The sequence below is a fragment of the Chelonoidis abingdonii genome, chromosome 13 (assembly GCF_003597395.2).
Source record: "Chelonoidis abingdonii isolate Lonesome George chromosome 13, CheloAbing_2.0, whole genome shotgun sequence".
Classification (NCBI taxonomy): domain Eukaryota; kingdom Metazoa; phylum Chordata; order Testudines; family Testudinidae; genus Chelonoidis; species Chelonoidis abingdonii.
In genome coordinates, this window is record NC_133781.1 from 6,293,480 (window position 1) to 6,317,670 (window position 24,191).

General features: G+C 49.5%; 1 protein-coding gene across 3 annotated transcripts in view; it reads right to left on the reverse strand.

Moving 5' to 3' along the window:
- Nucleotides 1–24,191, reverse strand: part of GAS7 (growth arrest specific 7) — a 154,523-nt gene that overhangs the window by 119,446 nt on the left and 10,886 nt on the right. For 2 of the 3 annotated variants that reach the window (XM_075072020.1, XM_032775181.2), the window contains exon 2: nt 1,324–1,447. In XM_075072020.1, coding sequence (XP_074928121.1) covers nt 1,324–1,447 — 124 coding nt within the window. The remainder of the gene's footprint in view (nt 1–1,323; nt 1,448–24,191) is intronic. The other variant, XM_032775183.2, reaches the window with a different exon arrangement.

Genomic DNA, 24,191 nt, shown 5'->3' on the forward strand with positions numbered 1-24,191 from the left:
ATCCCACTGTGGACGCGCTAAACCGATTTTATTAGATCTGTTTTGTAATATCGGTTTAAGCTAATTCGAAATAATCGTGCAGTGTAGACGTACCCTCTAAGTGGTCTCGGTGCCACTAGAGGGGCAGAACACCACACCCAGGCGGTGTGTCGGTTACACATGCACAGAGCTTGAACAGATGTGGGGCGGGGAGGATGTTTGGGACAAACATCTTAGAGTGAAGAGAAAAGCTAATTTTAAAAGGAAATTAAAAAGGCAGTCCCCAAAACAGCAATCCACAGCACAGGCCCTCTTGGGAGGAGGTGGCAGACTGAGTGGCCTAATCACTATGTTTGAAAAATACATTCTCTTTCTGATGCCAGTGGCTCAAATCAAGACAGATTTGGCTCAGATCAAGAAAGATGAATGGGTTCCTGTCAGTTTACTCTGTGCTTATCCCAAGCTATTTCACAGCCCTTAGAGCCACTGGTTCAGGCTGTCCACAGACCTCTTGCATTGACACACACTCAATTCAGGTTAGGAATGGGGTCTTTTTGCAAGTTTAAGAATTAGGGTAAAATTTTCAAAAGTGCTCAAGTGACACAGGAGCTGAAGTTCCATTGACATCCAGTAAGACTGGCTCCTAAATGCCTAAGGGCCTTTGGAAAAGAGGACTTTGGCTCCTAAGTCACTTAACCACTTTTGGAAGTTTTAACCCACAGACATTTTTCATTTATAGGAGATCAGAATAAACTTGCAACATTCAAACTCTAAGTGACTACACACGATCAGTGGTTCTACATCCATATTACCCCTCTGCCTATAAAGCACCAATTACCACAGCACATCTGTAAAAGCCAAGACACACAGACTGCCATTATCACTACCTTATGCAATGGAACCCTTTGCACTTGGAATCACACAGACATTTTTGTTAGCTGATGGAAAAAGTAGCTTTCAGTTTAAAACTATAATGGCCATGTCTGAAATCAGCCATGCACCAGTCTGAATTCTGTACACCAGGGAAGTACCATGGAACTAAAGACGGCCTCTAACAGCACACACTGCGGGGTCAGAGTTAAGGTGGCACAGACATCCCTCACTCTGGCACTTCAGAGTGAGTGCTTAACCGTGCTTCCTTGGAGTTCCTCTTGATGTCGCTGGAATTTGTCAATGAAATTTATTTGTACCATTCACATGCTTTTGTTCTTTGCATTGTTTCCCTGAAAACTAGCGTGGACCACCACTGGCAGCCCAGAGGTGAATTCAAAATGCTCAGAAACAGCCCTGTGAGATCCTTCTTTACAGCAGAACCAAGGTGCTACGAGCTTGAATGGGGCTTACCGTTGGTGAAGGTGTTCACATAGTACCTGTGGCCCTGGGGAGACATGTAGCTCTGCCAGCCGGGGGGCAGAGGGCAATTCAGAGAATCTTCTCCTGGCTGAGATGTGACCTTCCTGGGTTTCTGCTGGGAAGAAGACGAGGGTCCTGTTAAGTTGGATTTCAGATAAGGTCTGGAGGTCTCGGGGCAGGAGTGAGACAGACAAACACAGCTAATAATTGCCAGTTCTACCCCCCTATTCTCTGCACATCCGCAGCCTGTAAAGAGTGCCCTGGATTCCAACAAGATTGTGCAGCACCCCTCATCTCCTGCAAGCGTTCCCTGGAAAGGCATAGAATGTGAGGGTATGCTGTGCGTCTTGTATCAACTCTTCATGCTGATGCAACATGCTGTGCAATGCACATGACTTTGGGAGGAGTCTGGGAGGAGGAGGCTCTCTGGGGAGGAGCAATGTGAATCACTGAACAGCAAGGTACAAAGCAAGCCAGGCTGTGAGAGGGAAAGTCCCTGCCTAGATCACTAGGGTCTGTCTACACAGCAAAGAAGAACCCATGGTTGGCCTTCGCCACCTGACTCGGGCTGTGGGGCTGTTTAATTGCTGTGTAGACTTCCGGGCTTGGGCTGGAGCCTGAGCTCTGGGACCCTGCCACCCTACAGGGTCTTAGAGCCCACAAGTCCACACAGCAATGAAACTGCCCCACAGCCTGAGCCCTGCGAGCCCAAGTCGGCTGGCACGGGCCAGCTGCAGGTTTTCTTTGCTGTGTGGACAGACCTCACTGTATTCTCCTGGAGCTCCAGCTCTGCTGTCAACAGCGGCACAAGCAAGAACTGAGGAAAAGTCTGCCAAGCAGCCCAGGAAAAGGTGGGCTAGCCATGGAGCCAGCATAGGAACCTGAACCCAAAGGGATGCTGTGCTGCTCACACCACTGAAGGCTTAGGCAGGACCCATGGGAGGAGCCTAGGAGGCTGGGCTTGGCAGCAGGGCCGGCCTTAGGGAAAATGGTGCCCTGGGCGAACTTGTATTTTGGTGTCCCCATCACCCTTGGCTCTCATAGGTTCCCTAGGCTTTCCCCTCCCCTCCCCCGCCTCCTACCTCAACACTTTCAGGCCCTGTTGCCTTCCCTTAGTCCCTCAATTTGTACTGGAAGAGCTTCCAGAGCTCAGTCCTGGCACCAATTAAGCACTGGCAGGGTGGACTGATAGTGGCAGCTGCTGGCAGGGCACCCAGCTCTGAAGGCAACGCCACTGCCAGCAGCAGCGCAGAAGTAAGGACGGCATGGTACACGCCTACTTCTGCTATTGCCACCCTTACTTCTGCGCTGCTGCTGCGACTGGTGGTGCCTGGCACTCAGCCTGTGGCTCAAGGTGGGCTGCATACTATCACACAGGGGTTGCATCTTGCCAGAGCCCACTGCCTTCCTGCAGCCCTGTAACCGCTCCTGGCTCACCGGCGCACCATTTCAGATTTTGAGGGGTGGGAGGCAATTTTAACCGTGATTCCAGGGACTACTTAGATTCCTGAAAACTAAAGTTTTTTTTTGTAGATAACAACGTAGGAATTAGCTGACAGAAGCATTGTATTTAATTGTTATATAAAGAAAGAAAAAATACATACAAACACCAATTAAAGCCACATTTTAATTTTTTTATGTAAATTTAGAACAATCAGGAGATAATACAGCAAAATATTCCCAATCCCAAACCTAGACAGATCAATTCTGCAGCTTTAACACAGATATCAGAAACACAGATATCAGAAACACAAGTTTGATACTTTGTACGCTATCTTTAGTAGAGAAAAATAAAAATAAATAAAATCTTCTTAAAATTGGCTTACTTTCCCTAACAGAGACACCTGTTACTGCCATTATCTACTATATTTCAGTCAGGTTTTCTTCACCCCACTAAAAATGTATTTACTTAATTTTAACATACATGAGTAAGGGTTTTTACTCTTTTATTAAGAAAGGGAATTTATTTTTCTAATTATTTTTGCATTTATGTTTACCGATCACAATCATGTACGTGAAACTCAAATTTGACTCCACCATTGCTATTAGTATCACATTTGGACCTGCATTTGTTTTCATACAACTTATAAGTTATTTCACAGATATAACCAAAAATACAATTTGAAAATAAGCGACCTTCATCTGCCCAGTGTCTAAAGTTGCGTATTTAGCTAATGTTTTTTAAACTGACACTGCTAAGGTCAGTACAAGCTAAATTTACAATCTAGGAGGATACTATTATTTGATTGTACCACTTTAAATAATAAATGACAAAGCACAATATGATAATAAAAGTAATAACGATAATCACTCCAGCCAGTACAGGTTAGGCATTTTAGAACTGACTACTCAAAGAATTAAATTTAAGCATAAGAGAGAAATAAAACTATTTCTCAGTAAAAAAACTAAAACAACATCAATGTAATCCTTAATGGACTTTGAAAGAATAAAATTACAGAGACTGTATGTGTCTTGCACATTCAATAGGAAGTACCAAGAATAACAACAACAATACAAGCGTGTGTGTTGGGGGAATGTAAGAGAGACACAGAGAGAGAGAGAGAGAGAGAGAGGGCACTGTCACTTTAAGCCAGGGGAGGGCAAACTACAGCCTGCGGGCCAGATCCAGCCCACGAGCCATTTTAAGCTGGCCCCTGAGCTGCACTAAGCGGCTCAGCCCCACTCTGGCCGGGGCGCTGGGTTGAGGGCTGCACCCCTGAACCTCTTCCCAAGCCCCAACTCCTTGCCCCAGCCCTGATCCCCCTCCCACTCTCCAAACCCCTCAATCCCAGTCCGAAGCACCCTCCTGCACCCCAAACCTCTCATCCCCAGCCCCACCCCAGAGTCTGCAACTCCAGCCAGAGTCCTCACCCCCCGCACCCCTGCCCCAGCCCTGATCCGCCTCCTGCCCTCCAAACCCCTCAGTCCCAACCCAGAGCATCCTTCTACACCCCAAACTCCTCACCCTCAGCCGCACCCAGAGTCCACTCCCCCTACCACACCCCAACCCCAATTTTGTAAGCATTCATGGCCCTCCATACAATTTCTACTCCCCGATGTGGCCAGGGCCAGCTCCAGGGGTTTTGCCACCCCAAGTGGCGGAAAAAAAAAAAAGCCATGATCGCGATCGGCGGCAGCTCCACCACACCGCTTTCTTCTTCGGTGGCAATTCGGCCGCAGGTCCTTCGCTCCAAGAGGGACCAAGGGACCTACCGCCGAATTGCCACCAAAGAGCCTGACGTGCCGCCCCTTCCCTTTGGCCACCCCAAGCACCTGTTTGCTGAGCTGGTGCCTGGAGCAGGCCCTGAATGTGACCCTCAGGCCAAAAAGTTTGCCCACCCCTGCTTTAAGCACAGCACTCGGTAGCCTGAAGGCTTGCTCGGTCCAGCAGCAGCTGCCAGCAGCTCCCACTCCTAACCCAGAGCAGCACAGCAGCACACGCCCAGACTCCTGTCTCTCCACCCCAGCTCAGCAGAGACCGGGTACACAGGCAGGGGGATGGGGACTCCCCACCATCAGCCCCCCACCCTCTGCACAGCACACAGGAGGCTCTCAGGAGCAGGTTGGCCAGGGGCAGCTCCAAGTGGGGGGAGGGGGCAGGAGCAGTGGTGGCAGCAGACAGCTGAAGAGCAGTGGAAGGGAGCACGAGGGACAGGACTCCCCTGCTCTGGAAGTGCCCCCTCAGGAAGGCATGTGTTGGGCATCATCCAGCCTGCCCACCCCCACAGTTGGCCCTACCTGGCCCAGCAGGCCCTGAGTGGCAGCTCCTTATAGCCCACTGATTGACTGATACTAGGTTTAAACCAGGAAGTAACAGCTCCAGCCCCTGCTCGCAAAGGACCCTAGACTCTGGCTTCCAGCTCTGGTTTGTCCTTGGCTTTGTTCTTCAATTGCTGCCTGGAAGCTGGCATCTGACCCCGATCTCCTGGTGACCTGATCCTGCCTAGCTCTCCATTCACTCTCTGGCCCATCTGAGACTCTGACCTGCCGGTACCTGACTCGGCCCGACTCCTGCTCAAAGGTCTGACCGTCCTTGTCCCGGTTGTGCCAGCCACCATGTCACATCAAGGCACTACTGAGGGCTAGTACCATAACCTAGGCCTGGTCTACACTACGCATTTAAATCGATTTAAAGAGCGTTAAATCGATTTAATGCTGTACCCATCCACACTACAACGCCCTTTATATCGATATAAAGGGCTCTTTAAATCGATTTCTGTACTCCTCCCCGACGAGAGGAGTAGCACTAAATTCGTTCGATATAACATAGTCGGATTCGGTTAGTGGTGGACGGAAGCGACGTTATTGGCCTCCGGGCGGTAATCCCACAGTGCAAACCACTGACCGTCTGGACAAGCAATCTGAAACTCGGATGCAGCGGAAGCATGTAAACAGGACAAGCCCCGCGAAACGTTTTGAAATACATTCCTGCTTGCCCAGCGTGGAGCTCTGATAGCACGGGTGGCCGATGCACTGTTCAAATCCAAAAAGAGCTCACCAGCATGGAGACCGTTGGGAGATACTGGATCGATCGCTGTATGGGGAGACAAATCTGTTCATCAGAGGTCCGTTACAGAACCGAAATGCCAAAAGCGTGAAAAAAAATCTCCAGGATACACAGCGGCATGGCGTGACAAAGTGTAAACGGGAAGCCAGAGATTCAAATGGACGCTCATGGATGGAGGGGGTAACTGAGGACTCCAGCTATTCGCCACAGTCCAAGCAGTCTCTGAAAAGTAAGTTGACATTCTTGGCTGAGCTCACCAAGGTCTGTAGGTTCCAAACACAGTGTCTCGCGGTGGTTAGAATAGCTCCTCAGTTTCTTCCCCTCCCCCCCACGTGAAAGAAAAGGGAAAGAAATCACATGTCTTGACTTCTTTCAATGCCCTCCACTCTGGCAGTCCAGCCGCCCTGATCTTCGTGCTGACTAGGGAATGCCTGCTGGGGTAGCGCGATGCCCTGGAACAGCAGTTGACTAGGTGAGGTCTAGTCCACCAAAAACTGCTGGCCCCGCTCCCCCTGGGCCTCCGTATATCCTCCTGCTCACCACCGCGGGGGGGAAGAGACGCGCTGTGGGACCGAGGTTAAGAGGGGTCCGGAGATTATCTCAGTAAAGCTCGAGTCCTCTTCAGTGAAATAATATTAACTGTTCAAGGTTGACTGAGGGCATCATTCCTGGTTGACTCCCAGTAGTAGGATAGAACGGCCTGGTCTGGCATACACCTTCAGTCTGTCGATTCATACTAGCAACTGGAGGCTTCAGCCCCTCACCTTTCCTGTTGCAAAAGAAAAGATCTGTAATACTGGAGCCTGGACTGTCATAGCAGCAGCATGCTGTCTCAACTCTCTCCCACACCGTTAATGTCCTAGCCTGGATATCATCGCGCCGGGAGGACTTGCCTCCACTCATTTTTATGTCACTAAAATCAGTGTTCCTTATTCCTAAAAAGCATTCTTATTGCTATCATGACACAAATGGGCAGGACACATGCCAACGGTAAGCCCAGAGAAGTTGGGGGAAAAAGGAGAAGAAACAATGAGTGGGAGGTTGTATGCAAGGGCACCCCCTGTGAATACAAGCCAGAGAGCAGCTTGTGCTGTCTAAAATACACACTAGTCCTCTAATAAAACACTTGACAACCTTATTCCTAGGCAGGACTAGACTCTATTTTTAAGAAAACCATAAAGGGAGGACGAATATAGACTCGGAAATCAATACCCATTTTGCTTTTGCGTTGCACACCCCAGAACAAAGGACACGATTATACAGCCAAGGGGCACTAACATATAGCAGCGGACACGTAATAAACAGAAGGGGAAGAGAGATATAAACCGTCATTTCAATTGCACAGATTTAACTCCACGGCAGTAGACAGGTAACTATAGGACGACTAGGTAACCATCTGATCGACGATCATAGCAAAAGCAAGTATGAATGCTGCTGTGATACGAGCAGGAAGATAAGCAGCCATCTCTGTTACAACACACCCGGAGATACCAGATACACAATACGGTGCCCAAAGTATAAAAAAAAAAGCTGAATAACTGACTCCATGAGTTGCCGTGCTTATGGCGTCTGCAACAGGCAATACCAGAGGAAAAACGGCGCGAAAAGGATTGTCAGCTGTTTTTCCCAGAGGAAGGAGAATGACAGACGACATTTAACCAAACAGAACACACACCACGCGATAAGTAATGATATCAACCCAGAATTCACAAGGGGCGGGAGGAGAACGCGGGAACTATGGTAGACTACGGAAAGAGCTACCGGATAGCTACGGAAGAGCTACCCACAATGCAATGCTTCAGAAATCGACGTTAGCCTCGGACCATGGACGCACAACGCCGAATTACTGTGCCTAGTGTGGCCGCATGAAATCAAATTTATATCATCAGTTTTATAAAACCGATTTTAGCTAATTCGATATTATCCCGTAGTGTAGATGTGGCCCTAGATCACCAGGCATAACAATGCATGTAGAGGACTCAGCCCCATGCTATGGTGCATGGTGTTTAGCTGCTCCTGCCCAGGCATCGCTAACACCAGAGCTATATGCCACTAGACCTGTTCAGTCTCAAATCTGCATTCACACAAGGTTCAGGTTCCAAAGCCAAGCACTCAAATCTCAGGATATGCGAGCCTATTAGGGGGCCATGCCCCCGCTGCTCAGCACCCAGGCATGTGCATCCAAAGACAGTCTGTTCAAGGCCTGATTCACCCTCCAGGAAAGCCTTCTAGGTAGTGTCCAGTGAATGAGATAGCTCAATTTTTATTTAATCCTTCCTCTTCAGTGAGTGGACCCTGCCTCACTGACCCTGCATCCTCCAGCCTGCAGCGATGCAAGCTCTGCTGGTGGGCCTCACATCTGATCTTCATTCACAGGACCTCCAGGAATACGAACTGCATGCATCCAATGAAGTGGGTTTTAGCCCACAAAAGCTTATGCTCAAATAAATGTGTTAGTCTCTAAGGTGCAACAAGTACACCTGTTCTTTTTGCTGATACATACTTACATGGTTACCCTTCTGAAACACGTGTACATGTGGTCTAGCTGCTAGAGGGCAACGTGGAGCTACACTGTGCTAGGGTGAGTGACACTGTCTTCTGAATGCCTGTGTGGCAAAGTGGAATGGAGTAAGTGCAGCTCTGCTCTCTGCAGGACCTGGGCTCTGGTCTCAGCACTGGTAGGGATAACTCTTTGTAGCTCTCCTTTCAAGGAGATGGGGGAATGAGTCTGACCCCTATGGCATGACACCTGAGCTCACAAAGATGGCTGTTAAGCACAGAAATGTTAACACCAGTCAGTGGAAGAGCTGGGACTAGAGCTCACAGTTACTGGACTTGCAGATTAATGCACCCGATATCAGGCATGGTGTGGGGGTTTGCATCCTAAACCTAGGACAGGGAACTACCAGATCAAGCCCTTCTCTCTCTCAGCACAAAGTGTCATGTGCCCTTTGCCCCTACCCACGAAGGCAAGTGAAAACAGAGTCGCTTGGCCATCGCCAGAAGGCTTTGGCCTTGAGGGGGGGTGTTCTCTTATAGTCTTGTTTGATAGCTCTCAGCCCCCAGGGCTCATAACAAACCTGCAACTGCGAGAGAGGGGATGGGGAAAGACACATCACCCCTCTCTGCTCCCTGTCACACAAGACAGCAACCTGTGGAACAGACTGACCAGGAACAAATTGCCAGACAAATGCCTCTTTTTCTGACGGTATTCCCAAACGAAAGGGGCGGGAACGCTGTCTGGGAGAGCCCTGGACACAGGGCCTTATGGACTCCTGCTGGAGAGATTATAGCACACTACGTTGCATGCACGGCTGCAGGTGGCGATTCAAAGGCCCAGGATCAGGGACACAGGAACAGGACCGTGCTAATGGCAAAGGCATGACTGGGGTGTTGTATAGCTAGGTCCCAAGCCCTGCCCTTGCTCACACGGTGCTCGTCACTTTAACAGCATTTCTGTGGAGCCCTGCGCCCACCCCCTACAGCCAGGCTGCTGCACCCGCTCTTGCACTTCTTCCCTTCTGTCTCCTTTGCTGACACAGTCCTGTTCCTCCCTCTTCCACCTGCCCCTTTTCCAGTCATTGTGAGAGGAGGAAAACTGGATGACTTCTGCCTGGGAAGGTGTGCATGTCCCTTTAAGAGATGGGAACACTGGGGCAGGCAAAAGTTCTAGAAGTTTTGGGGCAGGCAAAAAAAATGAAATGATGATGACGTGGGGGACAGAAAGTGAAGGTTGAACCAATAGAGAGAAAGAGCGTGGAGGCTGGGGGAGGAGAGAACAGCCAACTCTTAGGAAGGCCCCCAAATCAGAGGCCAGACTCTGCACCACGCTCGGCCCTTTGGCTGGCCTTGCATGCCGAGCATCATGCAGGACGTCTCCCGCAGGTGGGTGCCTGGCTGGGAGATGAGCTCTTTCAAAGGTCTGGCTCCAGTTGGAGCTGCCAAGCACTCCTGGAAACCTGGCCCTGGGCTTTTGTGAAAATCTGGCTCCAGGGCCCAGGCCAGGGGGATAGGGGATCTGGCCACTGATGTGCTAGGTGACTTTGTGTGTATCATTTCCCCTCCCTGGGCCATCTGTAATGGGGCCAGTACACTCAGCTGCCTTTTGGGATGCACTTGGAGAGCCATGGCTGCCGAGTGCTCAGCATTGTCATTGTCACTGCAGTGTTGCCAGCCCGAAGCATTTGAAAATCATTAGACCCCAAAACCATGAGATTTAAAAATAACAGCGGTGGGGTTTCTATTTGCCGTGGATGTTGGAGGGATTAAAGTTTTCTCTACAACCACGAGGGCTGGAAACTTACTTTTCACTCAGATAAAAGCGGAGATTCTCGGGTGCTCCTGTGATTTCAGGAGCTGGGGCCTTCACTGAAACATCAAACAGCACAAGACTCAGGCTAGAACGGAGAGAGTTGGCCACACTCTTATATCCACTGTTGTGTACTGGGGGCAGCGTGGTGCCCCAGGTTGCTGGCCAGAGCTGGTCAGGGTCTGGGGCATTATACCAAAGTCTCATCTGGGAAACAGGAAGCCTGGATCAGATCTCTTCCCAGGGTAACTCCATGGGCCAGAGTGCTTCTGGTCAAGGTCGCTGTGAGCTGAGCATATAGCAGAGGGCTGGGCAGCTCCAGCTGTGGTATTTGGGATGACCTGGAATTGTAGAGAAGAAACTGATCCAGGCAGGAGGGCAGGAATTAGGCTGTGTGCACAGGTAGAGTGCTCAGCCAGGCTCTGCAGCAAGGACACCTGCTATGCCACCGCACAGTTCTCTCTTCAAACGGCAGCCAACAGTCACTCTCTGCAGCAGTGAAACAGCCTGAACTGTGCTCTTTACTTCATGGCTCCGGCAATCTGATAGGCATCGCTCTCAGTCTGCACTCATCAGCCTTATACCCATGACTGAGGAGGAGAAAAGCCCCAATATTAAAGCCAAGGGTAGGAAACCAAGAGGGCTCAGACCCAGCCTGAACACATTCTGACAGGTCAGCTGGAAATCCTCCGTGACCCCTATACGCTCCCACAGCCTTCCACAGTGCAATACAGGCCCAGGCAGCAGTTTTGGAGGAACAGACTTCAGCTCCCTCCCGCAGAACCGGGCTGACTCTGCAGGGCAAACAGGAGCAATATGAGTCATTCGTAACCCTAAACCCATTGCTGTGACTGACATGCAGAGGTGGCTCCCCAGTTCCCTTGCGAGGTGGAGTGCACGTTGGAGTTCTGAGACACGTGCACTACCTTTTCTGCAGGCTAAAAATAAAAACCATTTCAGTCTGAATTAACTTAATAGTCAAAGCACTCAAGAGAGCCCCAAGGGCCTCACTCTTCTTTTTCCAGGCATTCTGGTCTCCTTCGAACTGGTCCATCATTACCGTGCGTGATGCTTTGGGGGATCAATCCAGACCAGGAGGGGATTGTGTTCCCTGTAACCCTAGGTGCTTCTGTGCTGTGCAGCTTTGGCTCAGCACCCTGATGCCAGCAGCCTGCTCACAGCATAAGAGCCTCAACCTGGCTTCCACCAGCCTGGTTACTTCTCGCAGGGTGACACCACCAACAGCACTTCAATCCTGATTCTCCCCAAAACTGTCTCCTCTGCACTGCTCAGCCCCTCTCCCTGCAGCACTCATAAAACCTTACCAAGTTCTCTGCTCCTTTCAAGAGATGGGACACAATACCCACCTGGTAGTTTGGCTGAGGATCTTACCCTTCCATTTGATAAACTGCACTGAGATGGTTGTGTAATAAAACAAGATTTAGTTTATTACCAAAGAGCAGATGTTTCAGGGATTCCAAATAGAAGCAATTGGATAGAAATGATTACAAACAAACAAAAGTAAAAACACGCTTATAAGGCTCATCCCTAACTTAACAAAGTAAAGTAATTTTCCCACCACATTTGTTCTTCCAGATGGCTGGCCAGTCCTTAGTCCAACACAGGGCCCAAAGCGCTGCCTTTCTTTGTGCCCTTAGGTGAAGGATGCCAACGTGCCTTTTTCTGTCTGCCTGTTATCCTGAAAGTTTATCTTTGTTTTCAAAGCCAGGCAGTCCTGCTGGGGGCATCAGGGAGTTCACATCTTGTGAATTTTTGCAGTCCCCTCCCCAACCCGGATAGTTAAGCAGCTGCCTCCCCAGTTTGCTAATTTGATTATGGTACAACTCTACTTCGATATAATGCGACCCAATATAACACAAATTCAGATATAAAGCGGTAAAGCTGTGTTTGGGGGGGGGGGGGGGGGGCGCTGCACACTCCGGTGGATCAAAGCAAGTTCAATATAATGCAGTTTCACCTATAATACAGCTAAAGATTTTTTGGCTCTCGAGGACAGCGTAGAGTGTATTTACCTTTTATGTAAATATACTTGTATATTCTCTCTTTGCTGAATTTACACTGGAGACACAGCCATGCAGGTGGAACCACATTCATTTGTCCAGGGTGAGGTGACTTAAGCCCTACCTGCCAACTACATTTTAAGAACATATTTTAGGGCATATTTATAATTTTTCACATATCACCTGTGCATGCACCACACAATAATAATAATGACCAATATGTCGCCAGTGTATACATGACACCTTCCACGATGCCTTCTAAACACAGGTTATGACACCAGTGAGCTTGAGTCTGCTGAGCTGGTCAGGCCAGCTGAGGCTGACTGCTAGTACCGGAATGCCCTGGCCTTCAGGCACTGGGGTGCTTTTAGGGCCACATCTTGTGACCAAATGTGTTGGGGCAGTCCCAGTCCTGCCACATTACCAAGATTTGAGGCTCCCCACAGTAGGGCCAGTTCTTGTGATATTTGATGTTTTCCTTAAAGTCCCAGCTCCTGGAGTCAGGTCACTACAAGAGAATCTTCCATTTTAGAACATCTATTTCTAACCTCTCTGGTTGTGAAGAAAAGCCAGGAAACATGATCTGAGCGGGACCCAAAGGCTCAAAAGCCAGGAGGTGAATAAACCCCCCAACATAGATTATTTTGAAAATTCCCTATATTTTATGCCAGTATTAGGGGGCTCGATTGCTGATTTCTAGCCATTTGGGGCTGGTGATACTGTTCCTAGGTCTCTCTCAGCAGGCTGAATATTGACGGCTATGGGACCATCTCGAAGGTCTGCTGAGCAGCCTGAGGGGAAGTGAAGGTCTCTGCCATGGTTCACTAGCTTTGCTGGGGTGCAGTTAGCACTGGCCCTCCCTTTCCCATTAACTACTGGCCAGCCAATGACAAGACATCTCTTGTCCCCAAGCCCTCTCCAGTCTGGCCGGGAGTGTCACTGTAGATGGGGGATGAGTGTGGTCTGGAAAAGAAACAAGGAGCTCCCAGCACAGGTGGGCAGCAGCACAAACAAAATGATCCCCCGATGTTCCCATTTGGAAAAGCTCAGCTGCTGGACAGGAGGCCACCAGCAGCACCAGGTTCTTGTATATTGAGAGTTACAGCAAATGGTGATGTTTCAAAGGAAATCAATGACACACAATTTGTCTGACAAGCCAGGATTTTTCTCCTAGATGGAGGACTTCCATGTGGGCTCTGGGGCTGTGAGGCACCATTGTATCAGCTGTGCAAGGGGGTAGGGTGAGGGACACTCTCCTGTGACACCCTCTTGATTGCAGCATGAGCAGGTTTTGAAGCAGTCTAGCATTCAGCTGTTTGCACAATGAGAGCATCTCCACTTCAGGCCGCTCTGGAAAGCGGCACATGGCTGGAGAGCTGGTTACTAGATCTGTGCAGACCGACTGGTGGCTGGGAGTGGCATGTTCATGCCCCACTAGTATCTGCTGCCTGCACACATCATGGAGCCCGTCACGAATGCAAGGAATGCCAAGGAGTTCCCTGACTGGGGGGCTTTTGAGTAGATCTTAAAATACTAGGTACCGTGGGGCCACTAAAAATTAAAGAGGCTTTGGCACTGTGACATTACACCCCATATTCTTCATAGAAATATGGTTACGATATGAATATGACATAAGATGTACTTTATGCAAGATGGCTCATGTAAGATAACACTGGAAAGGTTATGATTTACCGAATGTGATTATCCCATTTGTACGCATGTATCATTTCTGTTTCTGAAGTTAGGAATATTGACTATATAACAATTACAACTGTGTGTACTTGGGGAAACGCCCACCAGACAGTAAGCAATCAGCCATAATGGGCCATTAGAAAAAGACAATGAGTCTTTGAAGATGTGGATCTCCCATCTGCCTGGAGTTCCTTCCTGTGGACATTGCAAATAAACCCGGTTTCATAGTTGCTTTGACACTGCAAGGTCAGGTGATAAGATCATCTGATACAAAATACCACCTTGGACACTGCTAGTATTTTTCCTCGATAGGGGGATGGGGATGAGACAAAGGCTTCCCATCTCATGTAAATCCTTTTTAAGGCTTGGGAGGGGGCCAATCTGGTCTCTCCTCCATTGCCTACCCAAGAAGAAAGACTGCTGAAAGTACCTGAGGGGATCAAAGGAACTAACCTGAGGGGAAAGACTGGATCCAGACTGAGACAGGGTCTGGTCTGCAAGAAGAAATAACTGGAACTCTAAGCTATAAAAACTCTGCAACTGGTCTAAAATAACATTTAGGGTGAGAAATTACTTCTTGAAACGAGTCTCTATAAGATCTTACGCTTAGTGTGTGTGTTTTGTTTTATTTGCTCAGTAAACTGCTTTGTTCTGTTTGCTATCCCTTATAATCACTTAAAATCTGCCTTTTATAGTTAATGCATTTGTTTTATTTATTATTAAACTCAGTTTGTGCAATTTTTAATGGGGGGGGGAAGACATTGTGCATATTTCTTTTCACACTGAGGGAGAGGGTGAATTTTTAGGAGCTTGCACTGTGCAGATCTTTCTATACAGCACAAGACAGTATTATTTTGGGTTTATTCCCCGAAAGAGGTGTACACAAGAATGCTTGGTGAATCCTCTCACACAGAGCTGACTTTAGTCTGTGTGTGCAGCTGCGTGTGGCCCTACCTGTGTGTGTGCTGCAAGAGGATGGAGAGCCTAATTGAGCAAAACAGGGAGAGGGAATCCAGGCTAGTGGAGCAGGAGGGCACAGTACATCAGGTGGCATCCCAGAAGTGGGGGGTCTAATCCATCACAGCCACCAAGTCCCAGTTTGCCCAGCTCCCTAGGCAATGCTTCCTTGTCCGCACTGTCGGTGCAATGTGTGATCACCCCCATAAGTGGCTACTGCCTTTTGGCGGTGCTCCACATAGTGAGCTAAGCTGTTTGCTTTGCTCTGACCGCCAGCTGTGGAGCCAGCTGATAAGCAGTATGCTCAGCTGACTCTCCTCCTAGGACCCCCTCGCCAGCCATGCTATGCTCACCCTCATCAGCTCTCTCATTCATCACCAGAGCCACCACTCTGCATTATATCTTCCAAATAAAAATGCCTATTCCTAGTTTGAATGGTTTCCCAGCCATGACTCAGAGAGTGCCCCTCATCTCCACTTTCTATCAATCTTGGTTTTCAAACGCTGCAATGTCACTGCTCCTATGCTTGGCCTTGCTACAGTCTGGTGGCTGGAAGGACACTGCTGCTCATGAGCAGCCTGCAGAAGACAGGCTTCCAAACGGGCTATGGTCAGCATGTCTTGTTTGACATGAGCTGATTCCTGTTTCGACAAATATTCCACTAGCTGGGCTCTGTTCTGCCAGGTTCACTGTTTCTGTAACTGGAATCACACCTGCTGTGGGCTTCAGGGAGCCACAGCAAGAGTTCCTGCAGCTCCGGCCGACAAGGAATTATCCCCCCACGCTGATTCTCAGGATCATTGGAAGGCCTAGGAGAGAGTCTCCTTTCCTAGTACCTCCCCCAGGAGGCTCTGACTACATTTAGACTTCCAGTTGAGCCATGAGGAGCACTGCCAGGTGCAGCCCAGGCCCTTTGAATAGCTCTCCTCCTAGTTAAAGCTAACCCACCTCCACTCCTCACTTACCATTTCGGAGCTAGTGGCTCCCCAGCGGGAATCTTCTCCGAGACAGGGCTCGCCGCAGCTCTGCATTGCTCAGGGGCCGAGTAGAGAGAGGACAAAGAACCTCGTTGTCAGATGAAGTCAGCTCACTGCCTGCTCGCTCTAGATGTGGAAAGCTTCCACGACATGGCTGAATCCCCAAGCAAGACTGGGGCCTGCTTCCAGGGCCCTGTGAAAAGCTCTGAGCACTGCTTTATTCTTGGCTGAGAATCCAAAGGATTCGCTCCAGACGGCCCAAATGCAAAGCTTCTGGGAGCATGAGAGCAGCTGTGTGCTAGTAGAGCACAATGGCCACATCTGTGCCACTGACCAGTTGCTTTCCTTGCACAGGCCAAGCGAACAAGTGCTGCTTTGTCAGTCGCTATGACCTTCTGGGTCCCCTCGCCTCTGGTCCTGCTGGGGAACTGTCTCAGCCCAGTTCCATCTACAATGCCTGGCCTGCTGGAATGTAACATTGCAAAAGAAAAGAGCCCTGCTGGAGCAGTTCTGCCCTCCCTGCTGCCAGGCTGGAGTAAGAGCTGTGTGCTATCGACATGACAGCTCTGCTTCCAGGCCCCATACTAGATCAGGGACTCCTTGTTCTGGGCACTGTGCAGACACATCCCTCTCTCTCTGAACAGAGACAGAGAGGAAGAATCACTGTCACCGGTACAGAGACAGGGTAAGTGACCTGGCAGCCTTCCTCCCATCTCATGGGAAGGGGAGGTAAGAAAGTGCTGCTGGACATGTTCCCTCTGGCTGCTCCTTCACAAGGCAACAGCATCTCGGCCTTTCCCCTGCCTCACTGGGAGCGATTGGCATATGCATTAAAGTTCAGCCAAGGTCTCATTCCTGAGGGTGTCAAAGAATCATAGAAGATTAGAGATGGAAAAAACCTCGGGAGGTCATGTAGTCCAACCCCTCTGCTCAAAGCAGGATGAATACCAAATAAATTATCCCAGCCAAGGCTTTGTCAAGCCTGACCTTAAAAACTTCTAAGGATGAAGATTCCACCACCTCCCTAGGTAACCCATTCCAGTGCTTCACCATCCTCCTAGTGAAATAGTTTTTCCTAATAGCCAACCTAGACCTCCCCCACTGCAACTCGAGACCACTGCTCCTTGTTCTGTCATCTACCACAACTGAGAACAGCCGAGCACAGTTCTCTTTGGAATCCCCCTACACGTAGTTGAAGGCTATTATCAAATCCCCCCTAACTCTTCTCTTCTGCAGACTAAATAAGCCCAGTTCCCTTAGCCTCTCTTTGTAACTCATGTGCCCTAGCCCCCTAATCATTTTTGTTGCCCTCAGTTGGACTCTCTCCAATTTGTCCACATCCTTTCTGCGGGGGGGGGGTCTCCGGGGGGGGGGGTGGGGGGGGGGGGGGGGGGCGGGGGGGGGGGGGGGGGGGGGGGGGACGGGACTGACGCATACTGCAGATGTGGCCTCACCAGTGCCGAATAGAGAGGAATATTCACTTCCCTCAATCTGCTGGCAATGCTCCTACTAATGCAGCCCAATATGCTGTTAGCCTTCTTGGCAACAAGGGCACACTACTGACTCATATCCAGCTTCTTGTCCACTGTAATCCACAGGCCCTTTTCTGCAGAACTGCTGCTTCGCCAGTCAGTCCCCAGCCTGTAGCAGTGCATAGGATTCTTCAGTCCTTAGTGCAGGACTCTGTACTTGTCCATGTTGAACCTTATCAGATTTCTTTTGGCCCAATCCTCCAATTTGTCTAGGTCACTCTGGGGCCTATCCCTACCCTCCAGCGTATCTACCTCTCTCCCCAGCTTAGTATCATTCACAAACTTGCTGAGGGTGCAATCCATCCCATCATCCAGATTATTAATGAAGAAATTGAACAAAAACCTCCCCAGAGGCCTTGGTGACAGCAACACCCCCCAAAAGGCAAAACCACCTGTGCTGCCAGCCAGAGACTGCAGCCTGGCAAGCAGTTTCCCAATACCATTCCGCTGCCAGGCCTTGGAGTGGGACACCTCACCCTGCCCCTGCCTACTGTTGAGACAATGCATCCCTGTGCCAGAGATCGTAGATTTTCTGCAGCAGTACTCCATTAGGTGAAGGGCGCACATAGGAGCAGTCTTGTGCAGCCATTGGCGCCTCCTGTAGCACGCGCACCCCCAACCATCCTCTCAGTTCCTTCTCTACCACAGAGCTTGACTGTGTAACTCGAAAGTAGAGAGGAGGAGGGTGGGTAGTGGAGCACCCACAGGGACACACATCTTGAAGAACACTGTTACTGCACAAAGTGAGTAAATTCTTCTTCAAGAAGTAGTAGCATCCCTGTGGGTGCTCCACTCTAGGTGCTTGAAGAGCAGTATCCCACCAGGGGTGGCAGGGGTTCAGAGTTATGTATAAGTCTGTGATGAGAGCACTGTGAGGCCAATGATAGAATCTGAGACAAGGCCTTGGGTGATAGCATAATGCTTTGTGAAAGTGTGCTCTGATGTCCAGGTTGCAGCTCTACAAATGTCTATTAAGGGGACTATCATAAGCATTCCCAAATCTGGACCTTAGCGTCCAGAAATCTGGGTGCCTGCATGAACCCCTCTAAGCTTAATTACCAGCTCAGATTTGATCTCGCTGCCACCATCCAAAAATTCCAGGGTTTTGGCTTCCTGTTTTGCTTCCGTCTTGGTCATATTCTCTCATTGGCTTAGGAGCCGACAAAACACCGACCGAAAATTTCCCTACCCTGAGCTTTGGAAAATTATTTCGGTTTCCTGACTGGTCTCTGGTCAGTGTGTTTGGTTCCCTTTGTTAACCCTTTACAGGTGAAAGATATAAACTACAAGACTTCTACATCTTAAGGACAAGTTTTAACCAGTGTATTCGGGAAACTCTCATGGAGAGTGCATCAGCTACTTTGTTAGAAGCTCCTGAAATGTTTGAATTTCAAAATCAAAATCTTGGAGAGCTAAACTCCAACGAAGAAGTTTCTTGTTGTTCCCTTTGGCTGTATGAAGCCACTTTAGCGCAGCATGGTCAGTTTGTAGCTGGAACCGCCGTCCCCAAACATATGGGCGTAGCTTTTCCAGGGCGTACACAATGGCATAGCATTCCTTTTCACTGACTGACCAGTGCTTTCCCTCTCAGACAGTTTCTTGCTGAGAAACATGACAGGATGGAAGTTGTGATCCGGTCCTTCCTGCATGAGAACTGCTCCTATACCACGCTCAGATGCATCGGTGGTTACTACTAGAATGGGTTTGTCAAAGTCTGGGCCCTTAGCACAGGGTCAGACGTGAGCGTCGCCTTAAGTTGGGTAAAGGCCTCCTGACACTCATCAGTCCATTTAACTGTATTTGGCTGGGTCTTTTTGGTCAGGTCGGTCAGTGGGGCAGCGATTTGGCTGTAGTGTGGTACAAATCGCCTGTAGTACCCGGCCAAGCCTAAGAAGGATTGGACCTGTTTCTTTGACTTTGGGACAGGCCACTTTTGGATAGCATCCACCTTGGCCTGTAGGGGTTTATGGTTCCTCGACCCACCTGGTGTCCCAGGTAAGTCACTCTGTTTTGGCCTATTTGACACTTTTTGGCCTTAACAGTTAGTCCTGCCTGCCTGATGCGCTCAAAGACCTTTTCCAGGTGTACTAGGTGTTCGGGCCAGGAGTCTGAAAAAATGGCCACATCATCGAGGTAGGCAACTGCATATTCTCCCAGTCCTGCTAGCAGACCATCTACAGCCTCTGGAAGGTGGGGGTGCATTTCGCAGCCCGAAAGGAAGTACATTAAATTCATACACCCCTGCATGGGTGACGAATGCTGACCTTTCCTTGGCAGGTTCATCTAGCGGTACTTGCCAGTACCCCTTGGTTAAGTCTATTGTAGAGATGAACTGGGCACGTCCCAACTTTTCCAATAGCTCATCGGTGCGTGGCATTGGATAGTTGTCTGGACGAGTTACTGCATTTAGCTTACGGTAGTCCACGCAAAAGCGTATTTCCCCATCTGGTTTGGGTACCAGAACCACTGGAGATGCCCATGCACTGGTAGATGAGCGTATTATACCCATCTGTAGCATGTTCTGGATCTCCCGTTCTATAGCAGCTTGGGCGTGAGGAGACACCCGGTAGGGTGGTGTTCTAATTGGGTGAGCATTACCTGTGTCAATGGAGTGGTATGCCTGTTCAGTCCGTCCTGGAGTGGCTGAGAACAATGGGGCGAAGCTAGTGCACAGCTCCTTGATTTGTTGCCGCTGCAGACGTTCCAGGGTGGTTGAGAGGTTCACCTCTTCCACGCCACCGTCCTTTTTCCCGTCGTAGTAGACACCGTCAGGCCACTCAGCGTCATCTCCTCCCTGGACTGTAAACTGACAAACCTGTAAGTCTCTGGAATAAAAGGGCTTGAGAGAATTAACATGGTACACTTTGGTTTTAGTGAGGAATTGGGAAATGCTATGAGGTAGTTAACAGCTCCCAGGCGCTCTTGGACCGTGAATGGCCCTTCCCATGATGCTTCCATCTTATGGGCCTGTTGCGCCTTCAAGACCATAACCTGGTCTCCTCTCTTGAAGGAACGGTCTCTGGTATGTTTATCATACCAGGCCTTTTGCTCTTCCTGAGTATCCTTTAGGTTTTCTCTAGCAAGGGCTAAAGAGTGTCGGAGGGTGCTTTGTAGGTTGCTTACAAAGTCCAGAATGTTAGTTCCTGGAGAGGGTGTAAACCCCTCCCATTGTTGCTTCACCAACTGTAATGGCCCCTTAACCTCGTGGCCATACACAAGTTCAAATGGTGAAAACCCTAAACTGGGATGTGGTACAGCCCTGTAAGCAAAGAGCAACTGCTGCAACACTAGGTCCCAGTCATTGGAGTATTCATTCACGAATTTACGGATCATGGCCCCCAAAGTTCCATTAAACCTTTCACCAGGCCATTGGTTTGATGGTGGTAACGGGGTGGCAACCAAGTGATTCACCCCATGAGTTTCCCACAGGTCTTTCATGGTGCCTGCCAGGAAATTAGATCCTGAATCTGTAAGGATATCGGAGGGCCAACCTACCCTGGCAAAAATGTCTGTTAGGCCTGGCACACCGCTTTAGCCCTGGTGTTGCCTAGAGCTACTGCTTCCGGCCATCGGGTAGCAAAGTCCACGAAAGTCAGTACGTACTGCTTTCCTCTGGGCGTCTTTCTTGGGAAAGGACCCAGAATATCCACAGCTACTCGCTGAAATGGGACCTCAATTATGGGGAGTGGCTGGAGAGGGGCCTTGACCAGATCTTGGGGCTTTCCCACTCTTTGGCACACCTCACAAGACCGGACATACTGGGCAACGTCCTTGCCCATCCCCTCCCAGTGGAAGGACTTCCCCAATCTGTCTTTGGTTCTGTTCACCCCAGCATGCCACTGGGATGATCATGGGCTAAGCTTAAGAGCTTCCCCCGGTACTTAGTTGGAACCACCAACCGTTTTGTGCGGCTGCCATTCTTCCTGGTGTCCACCAGAAAGAATTTCCTTGTATAAAAGTCCTTGGTCTATAACAAACCGGGATCGGTTAGAAGAGCTGAGAGGCGGTGGGGTGCTCCGTGCCGCCACCCAAGCTTTCTGAAGGCTGTCATCTGCTTCCTGCTCAGTCTGGAACTGTTCCCTTGAGGCTGGGGACACCAGTTCTTCCTCAGACTGTGGACTTGGGCTTGGTCCCTCTGGAAGCGATGTAGGTGATGGGGTTGTTTCCGTTGCTGGTGAACCGCTCTCCGCTGGTGCACCTGGTGGTATTTCAGGCTCTGGCTGAGCCTCTTCGGTATGGTTGTCTGTTGCTTCTGCCAGTTCAGGCTCGCTGGCCCCTCTGGCGTTGAGGTTGAAGATGTGGTTGCAATTGCTGGGCTGGTGCTGGTTGCTGTTCCAGTTCCGGCCTGGGACTGGAGGTGCTGTGGCTGGTTCAGCCGTTGGCAGGGGATCCGGGTCCACTACCTCTGTCTGGGTCTCTGGTAACACAGACGGGTTCCCTGTGGACGGCTCAGGAACAGGAATGGGTCTGGAAGCTTGCCTGTTTGGCTGCGTGTAACCATTCCCACTCTCTTGGCCGCTTCACCTGGTTGGCCAAGTCTTCCCCCAGTAGCATGGGGATGGAATAATTGTCATAGACTGCAAAAGTCCACATTCCTGACCAGCCTTTGTACTGGACAGGCAGTTCAGCTGTAGGCAAGTCTACAGCTTGTGACATGAAGGGGTAAATGGTCACTTTGGCCTTTGGGTTGATGAGTTTGGGATCCACGAAGGATTGGTGGATAGCTGACACTTGTGCCCCCGTGTCTCTCCACGCGGTAACCTTCTTTCCGCCCACTCTCAAATTTTCCCTTCGCTCCAAGGGGATTTGAGAGGTATCTGGGCCTGGGGATCTTTGGTGTGATGGTGGTGTAATGACTTGCACCCGGGTGGGGTTCTTTGGGCAGTTGGCCTTTATATGTCCCAGTTCATTACACTTATAGCATCTTCCAGCTGACGGGTCACTGGGTCGAGGTGAGTTACTGGAGACTGGTGAGGTGGAAGGAATAGGGTGTCTGTGGCTTTCCTTGGGTTGTAGGTGGGGTTTTGGGTTGCCCTCGGTTGTAGGGTTTATTGTCGGTGTGCCCCCTGGGGTTTTCATTCCCCTTTACAGTAGCTTTCTTGCTTTCTGCCACTTCCATCCATTGGCTCCAATCTCCCCCGCCTCGGTGAGATTTTTGGTTTTCCATCTTGTATGTACCGTGTTATGTCCTCAGGAACACCATCCAAGAACTGCTCCATTTGTATGAGGAGGTGCAGTTCGTCAATGGATTGAACATTGGTTCCTGATATCCAGGCCTTATAATCTTTCCAACGTAGTAGGCGTGTTTGGGAAATGACCCATCTGGTTTCCACTTTTGGGTTCTGAAACGCCGACGGGCATGATCCGGGGTTATCCCCATTCTGTATCTGGCCTTGGTTTGAAACAGTTTATAATCGTTCATTTTGTCCTTTGGCATTTCAGCCGCCACCTCTGCTAAGGTCCACTGAGGTGTGACCTCAGCTCTACCATGTACTGGTCTTCAGAGATGCTGTACCCAATGCAGGCTCTTTCAAAATTTTCTAAGAAGGCCTCAGTGTCATCACCTGCCTTGTAGTTTGGGAAATTTCTTGTGCGGTTGAACAACAACTGGCGACGGGTGTTAGGATTGGCTGGCGTTCTGATGCTTAGCCTGTTCTAATTCCAGGGCCTGTTTGTAGGCCTCCCTCTTCATCTTTCGTTGTTGTTTTCCTCTCTTCGTTGGTGGCTGCATCTCTTGGTTCTTCTTGTTTTTTTGTAGGGCTGCCTCTTCTTCTCTTCTTTTTTTGTGGGCACCTCTTCTTCTTGTTTTTCTTTGTGAGCTTTTTTTTTTGCTTCTTGTATTTCTTTTTTGGGCTGCCTCTTCTTTGGCTGTTCTGCTTAATTAGTTTATGTTTCTATGTTCTCCAGTCTGCTATGGCTTGTTTCAGGGCATCCTTTTTGGCTTTCCTTGGAATGGTTCCTGTTTCTTGTGTGGGGTGCCCTCTGGTGTTTATTGTCTGAACTGCTGGCTCTCTGTTGTCTCCTGGAGTCTGCCTAGCAACTCCTTTTGTTTTTTTTCTCTAGCTAACTCTTTTGATATGCAAATTAACCAAAACAAAAGCCACTTTATTTACCTGTGTGTGTTTGCTGGGTACTTGATTCCCAATCGGAATTCTATTGTTTAACAAAAGACCCTTAATGTCAACCTTAATGGCTCCTTGCTTAAAATGCAAGCCACCTGAATACTGAGAGAAACAGAAAAAAAATTTTTTTCTCTCTGGCTACTTTTAAAACCAAACCCTTTCTCTGCTGCTAAAGCCCTAGCAGAGAAAAGAAAAAAATAATATTCCTACTGGCTTCTGGATTCTTATCTTTCCCACTTCGCTGCCACTCATATCATAAGCATTTCCCAAATCTGGACCTTAGCGTCCAGAAATCTGGTGCCTGCATGAACCCCTCTAAGCTTAATTACCAGCTCAGATTTGATCTCGCTGCCACCAGCCAAAAATTCCAGGGTTTTGGCTCCCTCTGGTCTCCCCAAAACCTTCCCTGGGGAACCCCAAGACTCAGAAGCCCTGAGTCTTACAACAAAGGGAAATAACCCACTTCCCTTCCCCCTCTCTCCCACCCAGATTTCCCTCTCCTGGGCTACCTGAGAGTTATGATGCAATCTCTTTACATCACAATACCAAGAAGCATGTCTCCTCTCTCTTCCACAAAGAGACAAACCCAAATACAAGGAAACAGAAATGATTCTATCTCTCTTCCCCTCCCCCAATCCCTGGTGCTGCAGAGCTTACCCTCCGTAGATCTAACACAAAGAGAATTCCCTCCCCTTCGTTTCCTTAGCCTACCCAGAGAGAAAAAACTCAAACAAGTTTTAAA